Raw genomic sequence first — 20,934 nt, 5'->3', positions numbered from 1 at the left:
TCAGAGATCAAGCCACGACAGGCGCCAGCGGTCTGATTGGTTCATGCTCCCTGTTCAATGCATCAGCTATTAAAAACTTCTTTCAGGAATAATTCTGCCCCGCCAGTAAAATGCTCACAGCAGAAGAGCCGCTTGCAGTCTGCCTTATAAAAAAAAATAATAAAAATGTTCTTTTTTTTTTTTTCTTAATAAAAACAAAGACACACAACGCTTAGCCTGGCAGGGTGGGCACGTAAAGCCTGGCAGCCCAGTGTGAATATATTAGTACACTTGAAATAAGACAAAACTAACTTACAAGTAACTTTTCAAGAAGAGCTTGTTTTAAATCAATAATTCCTTAATATTTATGAAAAAGTACTAGTTATAATCTGCCAGAACAACTACTACTTTTCAATATTAAGAAATTATTAATTTAAAACAGACTTTTATATCCTTCTGGACAATTACTTGTAAGTTAGTTTTTCAAGTGTACTTTGAAATTTTCACTTGAAACTAGAGAAAAATACTTGCTAACATTTGGTGTTTTTACAGTGAAAGGCTTCCCGAGTTTATACATGGTTTCTCAATCTGGATTAGTAAGACTGCTGACTGGACAGATCTCCAAAAGAGTCTCCAAAAGGAGGGAAATCAACAAAAGGTCATTGCTAAAGAAGCTGGTTGTTCACAGAGTTCTGTGTAAAAGCATATCCATCCATCCATCCATCCATCCATCCATTTATTCTTCCACTTTATCCGGGGTCGGGTTGCGGGGGTAGCAGCCTAAGAAGGGAGGCCCAGCCTTCCCTTCCCCCAGCCTCCAGGGAGAGGCACGTGAAATGGCTGAGTGGCTGGTAAAACATTTTCTCTACCAACCACTATGGCTGGTGGAGAAAATTTTTTACTTCCACCCCTGCCGGAATGTGTTCAAAGTTCTGCCAGAGATGGGAGTTAAAGCTCCGTCTCACGGGAGACTGCCAGACGTTCCCAGCAGACCCTCACAACACGTTTGGGCCTGCCAGATCTGACCGGCATCCTTCCCCACCACCGGAGCCAACTCACCACCAGGTAGTGGTCAGTGGATAGCTCCTCACCTCTCTTTTACCTGAGTGTCCAAGACATGTGGCCGCAGATCCGACGAAACGACAACAAAGTTGATCATCAGACCGTGGCCTAAGGTGTCCTGGTGCCAAGTGCACATATGGACACCCTTATGCCTAAACATGGTGTTCATTATGGACAATCCATGATGAGCACAGAAGTCCAACAACAGAACAGAACTTGAGTTCAGATCGGGGGGGCCATTGCTCCCAACCACGCCCCTCCAGGCCCCACTGTCATTGCCCACCTGAGCGTTGAAGTCCCCCAGCAGAACAAGGGAGTCCCCAGGAGGGGCACTCTCCAGTAACCCCTCATAGAACTCCAAAAAGGGTGGGTAATCTGAACTGCCGTTTGGCGCGTAAACACACACAACAGTCAGAACCCATCCTCCCACCCGTAAGAGGAGGGACGCTACCCTCTTGTTCACTGGGGTAAACACTAACGTACAGTTGCCGAGACGGGGGGCAACAAGTATGCCCACTCCTGCTCAGCGCATATCACCATGGGCAACTCCAGAGTGGAAGTATGTCCAGCCCCTCTCAAGGAGATTGATTCTAGAACCAGAGCCATACGTTGAGGTGAGGCCAACTATTTCTAGCCGGAACTTCTCAACCTCACACACCAACTCCTGCTCCTTCCCCACCAGAGAGGTGACATTTCATGTCCCAAGAGCCAGCTTCTGCAACCGAGAATCAGATCGCCAGGACCCCCTCCCTCGGCCCCCACCCATCCCACACTGCACCCGACTCCTTTGGCCCCTCTCACAGGTGGTGAGCTCATTAGAAGGGGGACCCATGTCTCCTCTTCAGGCTGTGCCTGGCTGGGCTTTTCCACAGGTAAAAGCCCGGCCACCAGGCACTCGCCATCGTGCCCTAACTCCAGGCCTGGCAACAGTGAGGCACACACACTTGTTTTGGGGAACGGGAGAGGGATTGTGGCAATAGTAAATATTTTTTTTGTTTCTAACAATAAAAAGCACTACACTGATTATGAAATGGAATACATTTGCTTTTAAATGCTTTTTGTGTTAAGGCATCAGTTTCTTGCATTTAGTTACAAGATGTCCACATTCTTTTCACTTATTGTATATATTATGTAGATGATATACAATATCACTTATATTGTAAGTAATATCAAAAGCCACAGAGGTTGCATATTTCAGTTCTTTGTGTAAAAAAACTTGTCCCTGCTTATTCTCCACTTTCTAACTGAAGAAGAAGCTGAATATGAACAGGACGTCTCATAGACCCGCCCCCACCTCTTCCATCTTTCTATCCTATTATTGAAACACCTCATAGACTCCTGTAATTGATTGTGCTGAGGGAATTACTGAGGCTGCTACCAACCCACAAGTTCACTTCCTCAGACATATTAATATGTAAATCCCTGTAAACTGAATGAAACTTGCTCCCTTGTTATGCAAATGTTTTAGAATGGAGCCAGGTATCATATTGGTGTTCTGCTAAAAGAATTTTGATCTCTACCACCCTGAAATTGGTGAAATTCAGTCCAACAAATTTTGTTCTGCATTTTACAATTAATTTCCCTCTAATTCTAACCTTGAGTACTGCTTAGCTGTTGTCTTTCTTTTTCAGTGTCTATTATTTAGCCATTTCTTCATTCTGAAATTGGTGTGAAATACAGCAATATTAGCCAGTTAAAACAGACTCTGGCTCATGTCCTGTTTCAACAAGATGTTTAGTCACTTCAAGACTTGTTTCTACCTTATCCGACACTGAAATAGAGTTTTTAAAAAAAGAGTAGATTTTCTTCACAAATACCAAGTTTACAATTAAAAAAGGGCAAAGATAATTTGACACTCAGCAAAAATGTTACTAATTGATTTTAGAAGAAAGGATTTAAAATATGAGCACAGCAAAGTCATGGTTTTGACTTCAGCACTACAACTTCAGACAGGACAGCTCATTAGTTAAAATTATGCCAAAGAACCTGATGTTTTATTTGTAATGTGTTAGCTTCGCCTTCCCATTTATGTGACATTGTAGCATTAGCCGTTCAACTGCCCCAGAATTTTTGGACATGCTAAGAAATTCCACCAAATTCACATCACAATTATTCTTCACCATGTACAGCACAGATGTACACCCAGGGGTGAAAGTAAGCGTGTACGGTCGAGTACTGTGTACCTGCAAGAAAAAGGAGCGGCTGTCTGCTGTAAAAAATCAATGGGTGCACTGTGCAGCCGTGAGTACACCCACTAATCAGCAGTGACTAAACTAAAACACGACTTAATCAGGTAATAAATAGATTTTTTCCCATTTCATATTGGACTGATTACCTCGTTTGTCTGTGAGTATACGTCATTCACAACAAACATCAAACATGGTAAATATGTTTCATTAAGTATTTAACAAACAAATGGCTTCTACCACGATAATTATGTGAAATTAAATTAATTGTCTAATATTTTTAAAAAATAGTTTGGTGCTCTCTGGCATCTTGCTTTGAGCTCAGAGTCTGAGAGGGTTTTCCGCTATCAAACAATTTTTTTTGCCTCTTATTTAGTGGAAATATGGATGTTGATGATACTTTCTTCAAAATGATAACCTTTTTCAATCTTTATTGCTCCACTGTTGAAAATGAGGAGTTAACATTCACAAATGACATTGATCCAGTCCAGCATCTGGTTTGAGGTGATTCCTCTGGAACCTGTTGTAGGAAAAATATCCTAACTTCAGAAGATGTTCTTTTAACTTAACAGAGTTCTGTGGTTCCTCCTATCAGTATGAGAGTCAGTATGAGAGTGAACCTTATAACCTCACCTTAGGCTATAAGGTGAGGAGACGCTTTGTTAGGAAGATGTAGTGGAAGATGCAGGATCTTCAGAACAAACAAGTCATGATGCTAGACCTACTGATTATCCCTGTATCTGGACACAGGATCAATATAACCAGTTTAAAAACTACATAAAATGAATGGTTATATGTCAGACATGGAAAACTGGGGTGCACTCCATACTTAACGTTCAGAATTTAGGTCTCAGCATCTCGTGGTGTCGATATGAGGGAAATATAGCTCCATTTTGTAGCAATTCAAGAGCTACCCAGCTTTTATTGCGTCGCAAAAAATGTCATCAGGACAGAAACTCCAAAGCACTCAAAGAAGCAATTTATATATATATATATATATATACAGTATATACAGTATATATATATATATATATATATATATATATATACTGTATATAGTCATAGTACCCCCAAGAATTTATTGAAAACTACTTTCACCCCTGTGTACACCACTGCTACAGCATTTACAAACCAGCACATTCTCACTCCCTACTCGTCAAAAATGTTTGCTTTTTCAGGTTCCCTCTGCGTCACATGTTGACATTTTGGGTATCCCCTTCTTGTCATTAATTGACATTCAGGGTTCTCTCATTGCTCCCTAAGCATCAGAAATGGACAACCTAGGAATGAAGAGGATGAGTCTACTATAATATTTTGAAAGGCATAAAAAATGCTGCCATCCATAGACAGTCAATGAATCTATTTTAAACAGTATTGTTAATTTGACTTTAGCTTTAAAAAGTCCTCCAGTTCTCTGAATACATGCTGTGATTTTAGCTTCATTTCTGCTTACTTTTTAATATGGTAGTACATCATTCTAACTGATGTCATCGTGACATCGCATTATTCTTATTTTTGCATAATCCCAAAATTAAAATGAATATGATAGGTGTAGGCTATAAGGTTACACATGCATGGATAATAGATGATTGTAATAGGTGGAAAATACCAAGGCAGCACGAATAATGTGTTGACTCAATAATCACACTACTGATGTTAGTATCCACAATCCTCTCCATTAACATAGTTAACAACATGCGCTCCCACGCTCCTCTCACAACAGAATGAAAAACTACAGTTCTAGCCCTGTCTCCTATCACCTCACATCCAACACATGCGCAGTATGCTACTTACAACTTAACAAATGTGCTCAGTTGAACCCTGTAATCCAAACACTTCATCCAACTACTTAATTAATTTAAGTTTATTTTATTTATATTGTGAATCTTTTTTCAAGGCAACAAGTACATAACCAAATATATATGTAACCATACAGACAGATTCACATTTAAATGCATTTCAGTTTGGTCCTTTTGCAATGCAGTCAAATTTGGTTTATGATACCAGTTGGTTAACAGCCAATTGCATTGATATATTACAAAACACTAAATGGACATCTTCACAGGTCTGCCTTAAAAATCAATCCTCTAGCTGCAGCGGATCTAGAACACTGCTGCTGGCGTTCTCACTAAAACCAGGAAGATGGAGCACATCACCATAAAGTCCTTCTGCTGAGAGAATACACTTTAAAATACTGTTAGTTTATAAATCACTGAACAGCATAGCACCACAATACATTAGAGATCGGTTATTGTATTAAACTTCCAGACATCTCAGGTCTTCTGGTTCTGATCTGCTCTGCGTCCACAGAACCAAACATGGAGAAGCAGCATTCAGTTTCTATGCACCACAAATCTGGAGCAAACTTCCAGAATATTGCAAAATAGCTGAGTTTTTTAAAGTGATTGTTCAGCAATGAAGCTGTTTTCTGAGCTTCCTAGTTAAAGAGGAATACTTTCTTTCATGCATATGACAATATAGTCAAGAACAATGGACATTTAAATACATGTTGCTCTTCCTTGTTGTTGAATTTTTGTAAATACTATGTAGATATATAGAAATAATTTCAGGAATCTTATTTTGGAAACAACAAAGGACTTCAAATCATGTTCTGTAAGGTTTTTTTTGTTGTTGTTTTTTCTGAAATAAAGATTTCTGTAATCATATTAAAAGTATTTCCCAGATTGAGAAGAAACTTGAATGTAAGGTAGACCATAAAATGCATGTGGAGCATCAGAGTGAAGGTGCAGTGAAAGCCTAGTCTGCCGGCAGTGATTGGTTAGTTCTTATCTTGATAGGATGCTTTGACAGGTTCTGCATCACATTAAAGGGCTTACCAATCTTCCCTGTCACTTCCAGCAGGAGGCTCTTAGGTCGGGCAGCCCACCGTTTCTGCCGACACCCACTCTAATTCTCATCCACTCACTCATGTTGATTCACAATATGGTGAATTTACCTAATTTTTCTAATACAAAACTAAGTCAGTATTGGAGCAAACTTGTTTAGCCTCAGTTGTTAACAAAGGTGAGTAGCAACAGGTTACTCTTTTACATGAACTTAACTACATCATTTGAAGAATCAAAAAATGTCACTTTGTGCTCAACAGAAAAGAACAGCACCAACAGCATCAATGGTGAGATAATAAATTATATATTAAATTCAGTAATTATCCTGATCCTTTCACTATATAATTACAAACTGAATACAATCTTATATCAACAAGCTGAATACCTTATCTCTAAGCTGTGCGGCTATTTGTATGAACTTGGAGAGAAAACTGGCAAGTTGTTACCTCATCAGTTCTGACAGAGTGCAGCTAATCAGACTATATTTGAGATCCGAAATAATCAGGGAACAAGATGTATGGATAACCGAGACAAAAATAGCTGTTTTTCAAAATACCATCAGATTTTATACATCACCCCCACAGCTAATGATGATGTCGTTATAGAAAACATCTGAGAGACTTGACATTCCTTCCTTAGGATAAGATTTAATGACTAGTTTGGAGAAGTCTGTTTCTAATGCTGAAATTGAAATGGGCATAAGTAGTACACTGTCTGGAATGTCCCCTTACATCATGCTACTTGAGAGTACTTCCGGACAGGCCGGAAGTACTCTCAAGGACACCTGTCAGAAATCCTGGCAGTTGTCCTTCTGACTTCTATAACATGTTTTTTACCCAAATATTAATTAATATATATAATTCCACTGTTGCAGTCAATATTTGAAAAATCTTTCATTCACAGTCTTTGCCTCCAACAATGCATAAAACAATAATTGGACAGAACAAAGATCATTTGGATGGATGTTCATACTACCCAATATCTTCATTAAATACAGATACTAAAAATATTGCTAATGTATTGACCCGTCATTTGGAAAAGCATCTGTCATCCATCACGGCAATACTTTGGAAACTGAAATCTCACTCTACGTGCAGAAGGCGTTTGATTATGTCAGATGGGACTTTGTTTATCATACACTCCAGATATGTGTTTGATGAGGGAATAACATAACATTATATAAAGCCTAAAAAAGGTAAGTTGAAACATTCTTAGATTATTAAGTACAGTCGACCTGGAAAGATCAACAAAATAAAACACCCATGATACAATGTAGTTTTACAAGCCAATATTTAGGATAAGACCAGGACATCTGTAGTTAGAACAGATGTCTACAAATACTGTATTAGTGCAAGCACTGTCTGTGGCTTGACACAGTGCTTGCACTAAGCAACGCAGCTGTTAGCTCAAATTATGCTTGCACTGTGTAATGCATACTGATAATTTTCCTTTGTTTCCAGTAAAAGTTGTATTTCAACAACCCTGCTGAAACATCAAGGTTTTTACAATAGGTAGCAGTAACACCAGCATAATTCACACATGGCACATCAAAGGTAGACCATCTTAAGCATGACTAAAATAGATATACTTATCTCAAAAACCATTATAATTCCTGTTTTTGTTCACAATGTTAACCATTTCCTGTCAGTCACTTACTTTTCAGCTCTAGTGGAAACGGAGTCAGTGTTGTTGTGATTTGTAGCTTTGAGGATGCTGGTGTACGAGCTTAGTAGGCCAGAGTTCCTAAACCGTTTCTAAAATTCTCTGTTTGCCAAGTCTACATTATGCATCTGAATGCATCTGAAAAGTTATTCTCATCTCTAGTTTTTTTGTGTCAGATTAAAGCATAAAAAAAAAATCATTTATTCCTGTGTTGCTACTGCTTTCCACAGAGCATGTCTTTCACAACTGTGATGACTTCCCATAATTGATATAAATATGATTTTTTATTTCTACCAGAAAATTCTAGTAATTTCAGTGTGACAGGAAAGCAAAAACAGGGAAAACAGAGTAAACAACTGCATTTTCACAGCAGTAGTGGTAAATGTGTTTGAAGAAGTTAATAAATGAAAACACATTACAATGTGCAATCAATTATTAATAAAAACTTACTTTAACAGAAAAAAATTTGAGATTTCTGTTAAAACAATGTTACATTTTTTTATTGGAGTTATAAAGCCATTTTCGAGGCTTTGTAGCCTTGGAAATGCTTATAATTTCTAAAGATATAAAACCCAAACCTCTCTTCAATGAACACATGCTTTTGACATAGCTTACACGGAAAGTGCTTTTAGCCTTGTTTTTATTAGCTGTTCATGTCACACTCATCTGACAGAAGGTAGACTTCTCTTTTAAACCACTGAAGCTTTCTACGCTGGCAGTATAATGGCTTGTGTTGTCCTTGCAGTTTACACCCGAAAATAATGTTATTCACTGTGTATGGTTAACTCTGAAGTTTATTGTACTGAACATGGATGTGTGTCTGTTCTCTCCAAAGCAATAGTGGCTTATTACATGATTGCTTTAGCTGTAGAATTTAAATATTTTACACTTGTTTGTGTTAAACCTTCTTCACTCCTAAGAAGGAGCATGTGGTTTATTTTATGTATTTGAATTGAATTCATTGTTGTGCATTCATTGTTCACCATGTGCAGGTTGGAGTATACCAAGCTGATTATTTCTGCAGGAAGAAACATGTTAACCCAAAGCTCCCTTACTCCAGCTTTCATTCTCAAAGAACTGAATACTGATTGAACCTGTTACAGATGCAGTTTTTTAATGCACCAACATATTGTGCGTGAAGGAAGTGATGGAGCACTTTCAGAGTGTAGCTTTTGTTCAGTCAGCGATGCACTGCATCACCTTTATTCACATACATATACGGTTAAGTCCAGAAATGTTAATTCCTTTGGCAGATTTAGATTTAACATGTTTTTTCATTAATACATTCAATATGCTTGTTTCTAACAGGAAATAAAACAGACATCTCTAAAGGCATAGTGCAATCGTGTGGCACTCCATTTCTTTTAAATGTTGCCTTTATTTATAGTTTATTAAAAAATGCAGTCAAAACTCATATTCTTTTAATATTTCTGAAAATCTCAAACATCTATATTGATAAGGCTTCATACAATTGCTGAGCTGAGCAGCTTTTTTCTAGCTTCTTCTGTCATTTTCTTTATTTATGTTTGGTGATGAGCTCCAACTGTTTGAAGTATGAAGGCCTCTTACCACAGATTCATGTCAGGACTATGGCTGAGCCACTCAGAAATGTTGATATTTCATCCAGTCTGAAAAGGAAAAACAATTGAACAATTCAAGTTCCACACAAACTTCTAGCAGTTGTCCTAAACTGTGCACAAAGTCAAACAATCCTCAATACACATCAGTGTAAAACACTGTGGACTAAAAATCAATTTTCTCTGGTCAATGCAAAACAGTTTCTTCAGCAACTTCTTATTTGTATGCTCTGAGCATATCATCCTCTTGATAAAATCACAATTCACAAAAAGTCGCCTTACTTTAAGTGTCATACTATTTATTATGGCAACCTTTTTTGCAAAGAGAACCATACAAAATTTCTACCACAGTGTGCATGTAATGAAAAGTTAATTTCAAACCTGAATATGCCAAAAATCTTGGGATTAATTGTTTACATAGTCATAAAACACAGTGAAAAACACTAGGAAACACAGAATAAAAGTATGTTAGAGGCCTATAATGCCTCTAGCATACTTATGAATCCATATTTGTTGTCAATTTCTACAAGTATACACAAGCACCGTTTTTTTTTTTTTTTTTCTTTGTCTACCAAGACTTCCCAGAGCTGATTTAGTTCCGTCCACATGGATGAATGTATAGATCTCTGGTCTAGCTTTAACTCTGCACTGTTTCATTTGTCAGGTGGAGTCTACCCAGAGTATGATCAGGATCCTGGGACTGTCTGCCACCCTGCCAAACTACCTGGATGTGGCAGCCTTCCTGCACGTCAACCCCTATATCGGCTTGTTCTTCTTTGACAGCCGCTTCAGACCTGTGCCTCTTGGACAAACCTTTGTTGCCATCAAAACCACCAACAAGGTAAATTGTTGGCCATCATGTATTGATAGATACATGTTTTGAGCCAAGAATACTGGTGTAATGATATTATCTCCATTGTCATTATTATTTGATGTTTGATCACTGGTATTGACAGTAAAGATTAAAAACTGCACAAATGAAGCCTCCCAGTGCCTAAACTTCACTTTTATGATGAAGATGAAACCTTTTAAAGCAAAAGCAGATCAGTCACTGTTGTTTTGTGTTCTGCACAGATCCAACAGATTCATGACATGGAAGAAGTGTGCTACAACAAGGTTCTGCAGCAGATTAAAGGTGGACATCAGGTGAGTTCTTTTTAATCTAAACTGAAATATATTTGACATTCATAAATTTATCCAGTTCTGAAAATGGCAGGGATTCGTCACCTAGAAATAAATGTTATATATAGATTTGGCTTATTTATAGGCATTTTAATTCAATGTTTGTATTTTACCTTAGAAAAGAGTGAAGAAATAAATCAGATTAGTGTAGATGTGATTGTGCAGGTATTTGTTTGAGTTACAGAAATAACCCCTGAAAAAATAAAATAGTTTACAATAATGCTGGCACCGATTTATATGCGCCAGGGAATTAATTTCCTTAATTTGGAACATCAGTGATTAGCCGATACTTACATGTGAAGCTGATCTTATCCATCGATCTTATCTACCTCAGCAAAGGTCTAAAAGTCAACTACTGTTCTTTTCCACTCAGCCGTGAGAGAGGTTTCACTGACTGGCCCACCAGTTCATGTCTGCCCACCAGTTCCCCACAGTAGTGGGGTGTCTACTGTTAATTTGCAGTTAACAGTAGACACCCCACTGTTGTCAACTCACTGACTTTCAGCAGATCAAGCTTTCTAAAGATTGGTACAGATTGGCGGTCCCCCAGAAACTGCAATCAGTGCATCTCTACTCTTCGGTTTTCTTAACTAAGCAAAAAAACATTCATATTTGCAGTGTTCCTAATTGACTCAGAAAACTATAAACAGGATTTTTTACGACTTTCTTTCTGCTATTACTGCATAAAGGTCAGATTTGTGGAGGTGATGACTAATAATTGTCCTGTAGAGAGATTCTACCAACTGAGCTGAAAATTTCTTCTCTGAGTTATACTCTCTTATTCCAAACCTCTAGGATTTGGCAGAATAACAGTTGTAATTTCCTCTAAGTAAATGTTCAAACCTTGCGATATTGTTTTAGAACTTAACCCAGCTTTAAACCTCTCCACAACATTCTCCTCAATGATTAGGTTTGTTCTCTAATGTTTTCTAACAAATAAGGGTATTCAGAGAGCAGCTTTGTTGAGGAATATGGAACTAAAGAGGGAGTATAAAGTACTCATTCCACATGTTTCAACTTTTTATGAGGGAGGAATTTCTACAAAGGTAATTTTTTCATCTTAATACTTATGCATTGTTTTATGTTTATTGATGGAATAACATCCTAATAAGATCTACTGTATTTTGTGGGAGTAATTAGGGGTGCACCGATAATTTTGGAGGATTGGTTGTATCTCAACAGTTCTCTGTTGCTCTGTCATCAAAGAGGTTTGACTGATAGACCCACCCACCAGGTCATGTTGGTTTTGCAGTTAACAATAGTGGCCTACTGCAGCCAAATCAATGACTTTCTTGCTGTATTGAGTGGCATTTCAGACAAAAAAAATCATTATCAACCAAAATTGTAATGAGCAGATAGGCTTTTCAAAGATCGGTGGAGATTTATGATCAGCCAGAAACTGCAATGGGTGCGTCACAAAGCAGATGTTTCTGGACTGATGGCAGAGTCGTAGAGGCTCAGTGTTGTAAATTCTTTACCACAAACCTTGTTTTTCTTAGAAGCTATCTGAAAGTTTCTCAAGGCCTTATTTGCCCCATTGTAGGCCTGCTCTTCTTTGTTTCCCCACCCGAGCCCATGCACCACCTTCCTCTCATTCTGCCTCCACTCTGCAGCCTCAGAAGGCCTGTTGGGAACATGAGAATTGCAAATTCAGACTTTGCCATTTAACTTCCATCTGCTGCTGGAGTTGAATTCCCTACCAAGCACTGTTGTTATCCTGCTGATTTTATCACAAGTACACCCTCACACACACGCACACGTTCCCTTCTTTTAGACAGATCCTTATGATGAAGCATCTTGATCATCCGCCACCAGGAAGCTTTTTCTTTTATTAGCATGTTTAAATACACTGCTCCAGTCCACCTTCCATGTTTTAGCTGCCGAGTCCACTGCACAACTGGCACCTTTTTTCACTCAATATTAAATTGTCAAGAAGTGGTGCTGACATATATTGATTTCATCAGGGTTGATGTGATGGATGGAATTTCCTTTATGATTTTTCCAGCATCCTCTTGGTGGGAAGCATGTCGCCAGAACAAAGTTTAATAAGCTGAGAATCTGGAGCTTATGTTTCCACACAGTTCAGTGGTGCTGATAAAACACCTCCAATAAATAACATTTTGCTACAGTGTTCCCTCTGGACTGTGTGTGTTGGAACAAGCACATAGCTCACTGTTCCTGCTGCATGTCTCTGCAGTCTGCTACTCTCCTTTGCTCTTCTATAGCTTCATTGGATAAACAAACACAAAAGATTCTCAAACGTAAAAAAAAATGTAAAAAGTTTTTTCATTTACCGTCATAAAAAATGCAAGTTGTCAGAAGACTTTTCTTCCTTTTTCTCCTTTCCCATTCTGATATCACTTCACATGTTCTAGGCTTGTTTGTCTGGTGGGACATCTCCCTGGGACTGAAGATAAAAACAAATCAAATTTCAAAAAGGGACAAAATTCAAAATTCTAGGAATACAGTTCACAATGTCTGCACTGAAGCTACAGTAGATTTAAACATCAGAATATTTGTTTTCATCGAGCACCAAAGCAAAACTATTTTTGTATTATGTAGTGTCTTTTAAAAGCATTTACTGTACATCCCTTGAGCTTTTCAACTTTTGTCCCTGTTGGTTTGCGATCTAAAATCAGACAAAGTCCAGCCGTTATAGAGCTCTAAAACTTTTCTTTATATCAGTTCTTTGCACATTACACTACCATTTTCAAACTGACAAACATTCCAAACAAGAGGGAGCCACCCTTCTGATTCAAACCACCTGGCTTTTAAAGCATGGCCAGGACTAATTAAGGGGCGGAGACAACAATTACATTTCCAGGTAAACAAAAGAACAAACATTTGTGCTAAACAATATTCCTAAACAAATATTCACAGAATTACAACTAACAATTTAACAAAAACAAAAATAAGCTGGGACCAAACAAAAAATAAAACAAACATCTCTCTTCCTTCTCAAACAATGGACCTTCCCAGTAAGGTAAATTGGAAACACCAGGTCCTAGGCATCACTGCTCATGGGCGCGCCTCCATGGCAGCACATGACCTCAAAGGAAAGAGAGGATGATCAAAACAAAATATTAAATAAAGCAACAATACAGGAAGCACAAAAAAACAACAACACCTGTTGAGGGGGGGTAAATCCCTCACAGTCCCATTACAGATTAATTGTATTTCCATAGCATTTTTGTGACCAACTATTTTGTTGGTCACTAAACTGTGAATTAGAAGGAAAATGATGCATGATTTTTAAAGTTTTGAAAAATAAAAATCTGAAAAGTGAAGCATGCATTTTTATTAGGTCCTCCTTACTCTGATGCCCCAAATAAAATCCAATGCAACCTTTTTTAGAAGTTGCCAAATGAATATAGTACACAAAATAAACATTTCACCTGTGTGTGACAGCATGCAAGTATGAAAGAACTCTGTTAGGGGCAGATATGTTTTCAAACTCTAAATTGTGAATCAGTTGTTCCTTTTTGCATTGTTTTAATTTTTATTCTGTATGTTTGTTGAACAGGTCATGGTTTTTGTTCATGCTCGAAATGCCACAGTGAGGACAGCTTTTGGGTTGATAGAGATGGCAAAAAACCGAGGAGAAATCTGTTTCTTTCAGCCAGACCAGGGCCCTGACTATGGCCAGTGTGAGAAACAGGTAAAACAAAAAATCACATTTTATGAGATTTGGGTCTTTTCCAGGTAAGTTGCGATGGCGTTTATTTTTTCTCCTCCTTGATGTCCAACAAACTAATGCTTGAAAAGCTTCTATTTTTTAGATTATCACTTTATTTTGGTAAATTGTCCACATTAAACACAGCAAAGCTTATTCTTGCCTACCCTGTTTTTATACCTTACATTACATTATATACATTTATATATGTATTGTGAAGGATATCTTCACAATACATATATAAATCTACACAACAGCGTAAGATTTTATCATTTTACATTTTAAAGCTCTTTTAAAGTTCACCAAGAAAGGACATAACTTAAAATCATCATTCAATTCATTCCACAGTTTCACACCAATAACTGAAACACATCTAGACTTTCTCTGGTTCTTCTCTTCTTTGTTTCCCCACCCAAGCCCATGCACCACCTTCCTCTCATTTGATTGTGCAGATTGTCCACTGCACAATCAAATATAAACAAACCTCGCAAATTATATTTATTCTCTCTTAGCTTAAATAATTTCTGAATACCAGAAGGAAGACTTTTATTCAATGCTTTATACATTATTTCCAGTATTTTTATATAAACAATATCTTTAAATTTGAATGTATTACTTTGAATAAAGAGTTTATCAGTTGGTTCACGATATCCCACCTTATTAATAAGCCTTATAGCTTTTTTTTTGCAACTTAACTAATATATCAATGGTTGTTTTACTTGCATTTCCCCAGATTTCTGAGCAAGAAGACAAATAAGGCATAACCAAAGAGGAATATATAATATACAAGCCCTTAACATTTATTAAATCTTTTATTTTAACCAATATTCCAATAGTTTTTGCACTTTTATTTCTAATATATTCTATGTGAGGCTTCCAACTAAGTTTATTGTCTATAATAATCAATAAAAATTTTGTCTCACAAACTCTTTCGATTTCAACTCCATTTATGCATAACTTTACATTATTATAGATCCGATTACCAGAGAATACCATGAATTTAGTTTTTCCTTCATTTAACGACAACTTATTGTAATCAAACCATGTTTTCAACTTGGCTAACTCTTTTTATACTGTTTTTATTATTTCATTCATATTTTTTTCAGAAAAAAAGAAATTTGTATCGTCAGCAAACATTATAAACTTTAAAATACTGGATACTTCAAAAATATTGTTTAAATAAAGTATAAATAAGTTAGGTCCTAGGACTGAGCCTTGAGGAAGACCACATTTTACTATGTCTGTTTGTGACTTTGTGTTGTTAATTTACACATATTGTAATCTACTACTCAAATAACTCTTTAACCACTGATATGTAACCCCCCGTAGGCCATGCAGTACGCATTTACCTAATAGTCGTGCATGGTCAATAGAATCAAATGCCTTGCATAGATCAATAAACACACCTACGGTGTTAAGCTTCTGGTCAACTGCTGCAGCAATGTGCTCCACAAACTCCATCACAGCTAAAGTTGTGGAGCAGTTGTTCCTGAAGCCGTACTGGTGCTCGTTCAGTATATTATTTTTATTAAGAAAGGAGTCCAGCCTTTTTATGAATAATTTTTCCAAACTTTTTAAAAATTGGGCTAGCAATGATATTGACCTGTAATTTGTTAATATTTGCTTGTCTCCATTTTTATGGACTGGAAAAACCTTTGCTATCTTCATTTTGTCAGGCCTCTTTTAAAAAGTAACTGGCCTGTACAGGTGCTGGTCTTAAAATCAGAATATTATGAAAACGTTGATTAAAATCAGTCATTCCATTCAAAAAGTGAAATGTGGGGCGTGCCGTGGTGGCGTAGTGGTTAGTGCGACCCATATTTGGAGGCCTTGAGTCCTCGACGCGGCCGTCGCGGGTTCGACTCCCGGACCCGACGACATTTGCCGCATGTCTTCCCCCCTCTCCTTCCCCATTTCCTGTCAGTCTATTGTCATATAAGGGACACTAGAGCCCACAAAAAGACCCCCTGGAGGGATAAAAAAAAAAAAAAGTGAAATGTGTATATTGCATTCATTCATTACATACTGACTGATATATTTCAAATGTTTATTTGATGATTATCACTCACAACTAATGAAAACTCCAAATTCAGTATCTCAGAAAATTTTAATATCATGAAAAGGTTCAATATTGAAGACCCCTGGTGCCACACACTAATCAGCTAATTAACTTAAAACACCTGCAAAGGCTTTTAAATTGTCTCTTAGTCTAGTTCTGTAGGTTACACAATCATGGGGATGACTTCACAGATGTCCAAAAGATGACCTTTGACACCTTGCACAAGAGGGCAAGACACACATTACTATAGAAGCTGGCTGTGCACAGAGCTCTGTGTCCAAGCACATTCATAGAGGTGAAGGGAAGGAAAAGTGGTAGAAAAAAAGTGGACAAGCAATCAGGATAACCACATCGTGGAGAAGATCGTGAAACAAAACCCATTTAAATATGCTAAAGACAAACAGGACTGGAATGCTGCTGAGTGTTCCAAAGTTATGTTCTCTGATTAAAGTAAATCTTGTATTTCCTTTGGAAATTAAGATCCCAAAATCTGGAGGAAGAGAGGAGTGGCACAGAATCCACATTGCTTGAGGTTCAAAGTTTCCACAGTCAGTGATGGTTTGGGTGCCATGTCATCTGCTGCTGTTGGTCCACTGTGTTTTCTGAGGTCCAAGGTCAACACAGCCTTGGATGTTTTTAGAGCACTTCAGGCTTCCTCCTGCTCACCAATTGTCTGGAGATGCAGATTTAATTTTCCAACAGGACTTGGCACCTGCACACATTGTCAAAGCTACCAGCACCTGGTTTAAGGACCATGGTATCCCTGTTCTAAATAAGCCAGCAAACTTGCCTGACCTTAACCCCATAGAAAATCTATGGAGTACTATGAAGAGGAACATTTGATTTTCCAGACCCAACAATTCAGAAGAACAGAAGGTCACTATCAGAGCAACCTGGGCTCTGGTAATACTTGAGCAGTGCCACAGACTGATGCACCCCATGCCACGCCACATTGCTGCAGTAATCTGGATAAAAGGAACCCCAACTAAGCACTAAGTGCTGAACATGCTCATACTTTTCATGTTCATACTTTTCAGTTGGTCAACATTTCTAAAGTCCTTTTTAGTATTGGCCTTAAGTAATATTGTAATTTTCTGAGATACTGAATTTGAGGTTTTCGTTAGTTGTGAGTTATAATCATCAACATTAAAATAAACAATTGAAATATATCAGTCTGTGTGAAACAAATGAATATAATATACAAGTTTCACTTTTTGACTGGAATTGCTGACATAAATCAACTTTTTCATGATATTCTAATTTTATGATCAGCACCTGTACTTGAACCCCAAAGTGATTCACACTACATTTATACACACATTCACACACTGATGGTGGCAAGTTATTGGATAATAGCCACAGCTGCATTGGGGCAGTCTGATGCACTGATCACCACCAGCAGGCAAGGTGAGTGAAGTGTCTTGTCCAAGGACACAACGTCAGTGTACATGGTTCTGTTAGCAGACTCTCTGAGTTAATAAGGTAACATTATGATGTGCTTTAATTAGAACTAAGCTGTGAAACCTGTTTCATTGTTAAGTTTCTAAATTTAGAACAAACTTCAGAATTTCCTGTGTGAGTACCATGACACAAAGCAATAAAGAGGAAATCTCACACACCATAGCCCCCTCCCCGGCCTCCCCTCCACCCCTTTCAGTCCTATATGGTCCCTTCTTCTAAGTGTACTAGCGGTGTGTACATATAATAATAGTAGCAACGATCCATGCCTTATCAGCATGATTTTTGGGATCTACATGTTTGATGCTTTTTGTCATCTGAAAGTGTCTAGAGTTCCTTTTCTTTCTTTCTTTTTTTTTTTCCTACTCGATTTTTCAGAAGGTCAGAGGTTGATGACATGTCCATCCACTGCTGCTTTTCTAATATGGAAATGTCTCATATTGTGCATAGTAAATGGTAAATTGTCTGTACTTGTATAGTGCTTTATCAAGTCCAGAGGACCCCAAAGTGTTTCACACTGCATGCAGTCATGCACGTATTCACATACTCACACACTGATGATCGCAAGCTACTGGATAGTAGCAACAGCTGCCCGGGGGTAGACTGACAGAGGGCACCATTTTGCATGGCTAGCAAAATTCAGCTCAGAACCTTCACACACTTAAACTTTCAGCTCTACCTATTCTGGTTTCCAGGTCCTTATTATTTTTATTTTGTCAGTTGGTTAATCACAGACATATGTAGTAACACAGAAAAATATGTGAATATATCTCAAAAACAAACTATTTGTCTGTAAAAGAATGCCTCTGTTTTTATCCTCATCCCACTTGTTTCTAGTATTAAGGACTAACCTACTGCAGTTTTGGGAGCGCTGGATGTTTTGATGAACAGCCTATAATCACTGTGTGTGAGCCTTTACTCGTTTCAGTCGTATATTACATGCAGTGTGGGCATGAAGAGAGTGTGTGTAATTAATGGTCTCTTTGCTGGAAGAGTACACAGAGGTGGAGCTTTATTCTTTCTCAGAGGACAGTCAGTCAGACTCTAACTCCCATCCCCATTTTTAAATTTCCTGCAACAGAAGCCACAGTGATAAATTTAGTAACCTTTCCCCTACTCCCTGGGGCTGAGCCAAGATTGATGTGCCTCTAATCGCTTCTCTATTTAAATGGGATATGTATACAAATCAGATCACTTTTCATGCTTTGTAAAACTGGAAAGAGAAGCAGATTAGTGAACTAAAAATGGTGCATTGTGACCTGGTTAGTCTCTGAAACTGTACTTTTAAAGTACTTCTGCAATACTCTGCAGTTTATGTACATAAATGATTTTTTACTTAATAATGTGTATTATCCACTCCATTAGTCTAACTTTGAATGTGTTTTTTTCTCAGTCTGCACTGCCAGAGGAAGGGGCATCAGGATGATTCCACTTTAAACTCACACAGAGATAATGCACTGCTTATTTGCTCTCTGGAAATTGCCCCGCATAAATATTTATAGGTGTTTTTTAATCTCCAGTATGCATGTGCAGTGAAATAATGCCCCTCTAAGGTCACTCAAATAATTTAGCATTTATTTATCCAGCTTTAGATTATTTATTTTTCTCTCTTCTATCCATGTTATTTAATTGGCTTTATCTCAGGAGTTGGAGAGGCTGTCAGTCAAGCTTAGATATTTGAATTTTCCCTCTAGAGCCAGTTATTAAAAGCAGTTTTTCTGTCTGAGCTGTGTAACTAATCCACACTAAGACAAAAATGGCCACATTCAAAAAACACACTGAAATAAAGCTTTTTCTTCATGTTTCTACACTTGATATTTAAATGTTGCACTATGAAGAGAAGGGGTGTGTGTGTGAAGAATAAACAGAAAAATATGATGCCTGTATTTCCTGCAACATTTACACATTACTTTTTCTCTCCACTGATTGCACAGAGTGGCTTTTTAATCTGAATATGTGACATGCAATGTCAGAGATAAGTGTTTGTTTAAAATTGGTCTTGGCACTCTTGCCTTAGTCAATGCTTTATACTTACTGTAAATCATTATACAATAACTGCTCTGTTGGTTTGACTCTTAAAAGCTTCTTTGAAAAATGATCACGTTTGCAGTGTATTACAATAAATATAACACCTAGATTTAAATCATATTTGTTTGCAACACTTAAATTACATTTCAGTTTAGCCTTTCACACACTTGTTACAAATCCTTCATCATTAGAATCTCTTTAGCTCTGCAGAAATTGCCCTCTGCTTCTGACTGGGTTTTTTTTCCATTCAGTTTTCATTTCACTTTTGGACAATGATCTTGTGATAAGAAGCACAGCAGAGAAACCACTTCTGTCCAAAAGAATATAAGCAGGCTGAGGTTGTAAAAACAGAACAAGGGTGAACAGTAAGACAAAGTTAACCGTTTGTTAGAACATCTACAGTTTGCTTAATGAACAGAACTGTTGACTCCAAAGTACAAACATGCTTTATGCCAAATCTGCCAAATCTGACCATGAGTGTTTTTAATAATTCAGGATATTTGAAAACTGAAGAATAGCGTTGCGCTGTTGATGGGCTTTTGTTGGATTTACATAAAACAATCTAATTAAGCCTTCTACTGGTTTTTGGGGTCTCTGGATGTATATTTTTCAAATAATATTAAATCCATTGTATATAATGTTAGTCTGTCAGTTGCAGAACTTAAGTACAATATGCAACAAGGCCAGAATGAGGCTTGGTCAGACAGAAATGATTTAAGTAATACCTCACACTTTTTTTACATGCTGTGAGAGTGAACAAGATAGGAACAAAAATGTTCCAGCAAACTTCTCTTTCTTTTTCATTTATGTTGCTGGCAACCTACCAACCCACTTTCTGCAGGCCAGACTGAGAGAATACCTGAAAGGGCTAAGCCTTACTGCAGTGGGGCTGCCCTGCTAGAATAACTGCATCACCGTCATCACCATGGTCTTCCATTGTAACTTCAGCAGATTGGACAGGCTTCCATTATATGCAGTAGGGCTCTCATAGCTGCAGTCTCTAGCTCCATGCAGACTAAAAGCTCTCCTTCCACCTGTGTTTCCAGAAAGATATCTTTGCTTGTGGTTCCTTCTGACTTCATTGCAGCTTATTAGCTCTTTACCTTGAAGTCGGTACATTATTTGTTTTTACATTCAAAAGAAAAGCCCTGCCCCATAATTCTTAATACACTGGTGTCCTTTTATTTAACAATAAAAAAAATCGTATCAAAGTGAAAACTGA

At 37.6% G+C, this 20,934-nt stretch overlaps 1 protein-coding gene across 2 annotated transcripts in view; it reads left to right on the top strand.

The window, feature by feature from the left end:
- Positions 1-20,934, top strand: part of ascc3 (activating signal cointegrator 1 complex subunit 3) — a 235,171-nt gene that overhangs the window by 120,458 nt on the left and 93,779 nt on the right. For both annotated transcript variants that reach the window (XM_032558087.1, XM_032558088.1), the window contains exons 12-14: positions 9,977-10,153; positions 10,387-10,458; positions 14,018-14,152. In XM_032558087.1, coding sequence (XP_032413978.1) covers positions 9,977-10,153; positions 10,387-10,458; positions 14,018-14,152 — 384 coding nt within the window. The remainder of the gene's footprint in view (positions 1-9,976; positions 10,154-10,386; positions 10,459-14,017; positions 14,153-20,934) is intronic.

The sequence above is a fragment of the Xiphophorus hellerii genome, chromosome 3 (genome assembly GCF_003331165.1).
Source record: "Xiphophorus hellerii strain 12219 chromosome 3, Xiphophorus_hellerii-4.1, whole genome shotgun sequence".
Classification (NCBI taxonomy): Eukaryota; Metazoa; Chordata; class Actinopteri; order Cyprinodontiformes; family Poeciliidae; genus Xiphophorus; species Xiphophorus hellerii.
This window is presented reverse-complemented; position numbering and strand designations above follow the sequence as displayed.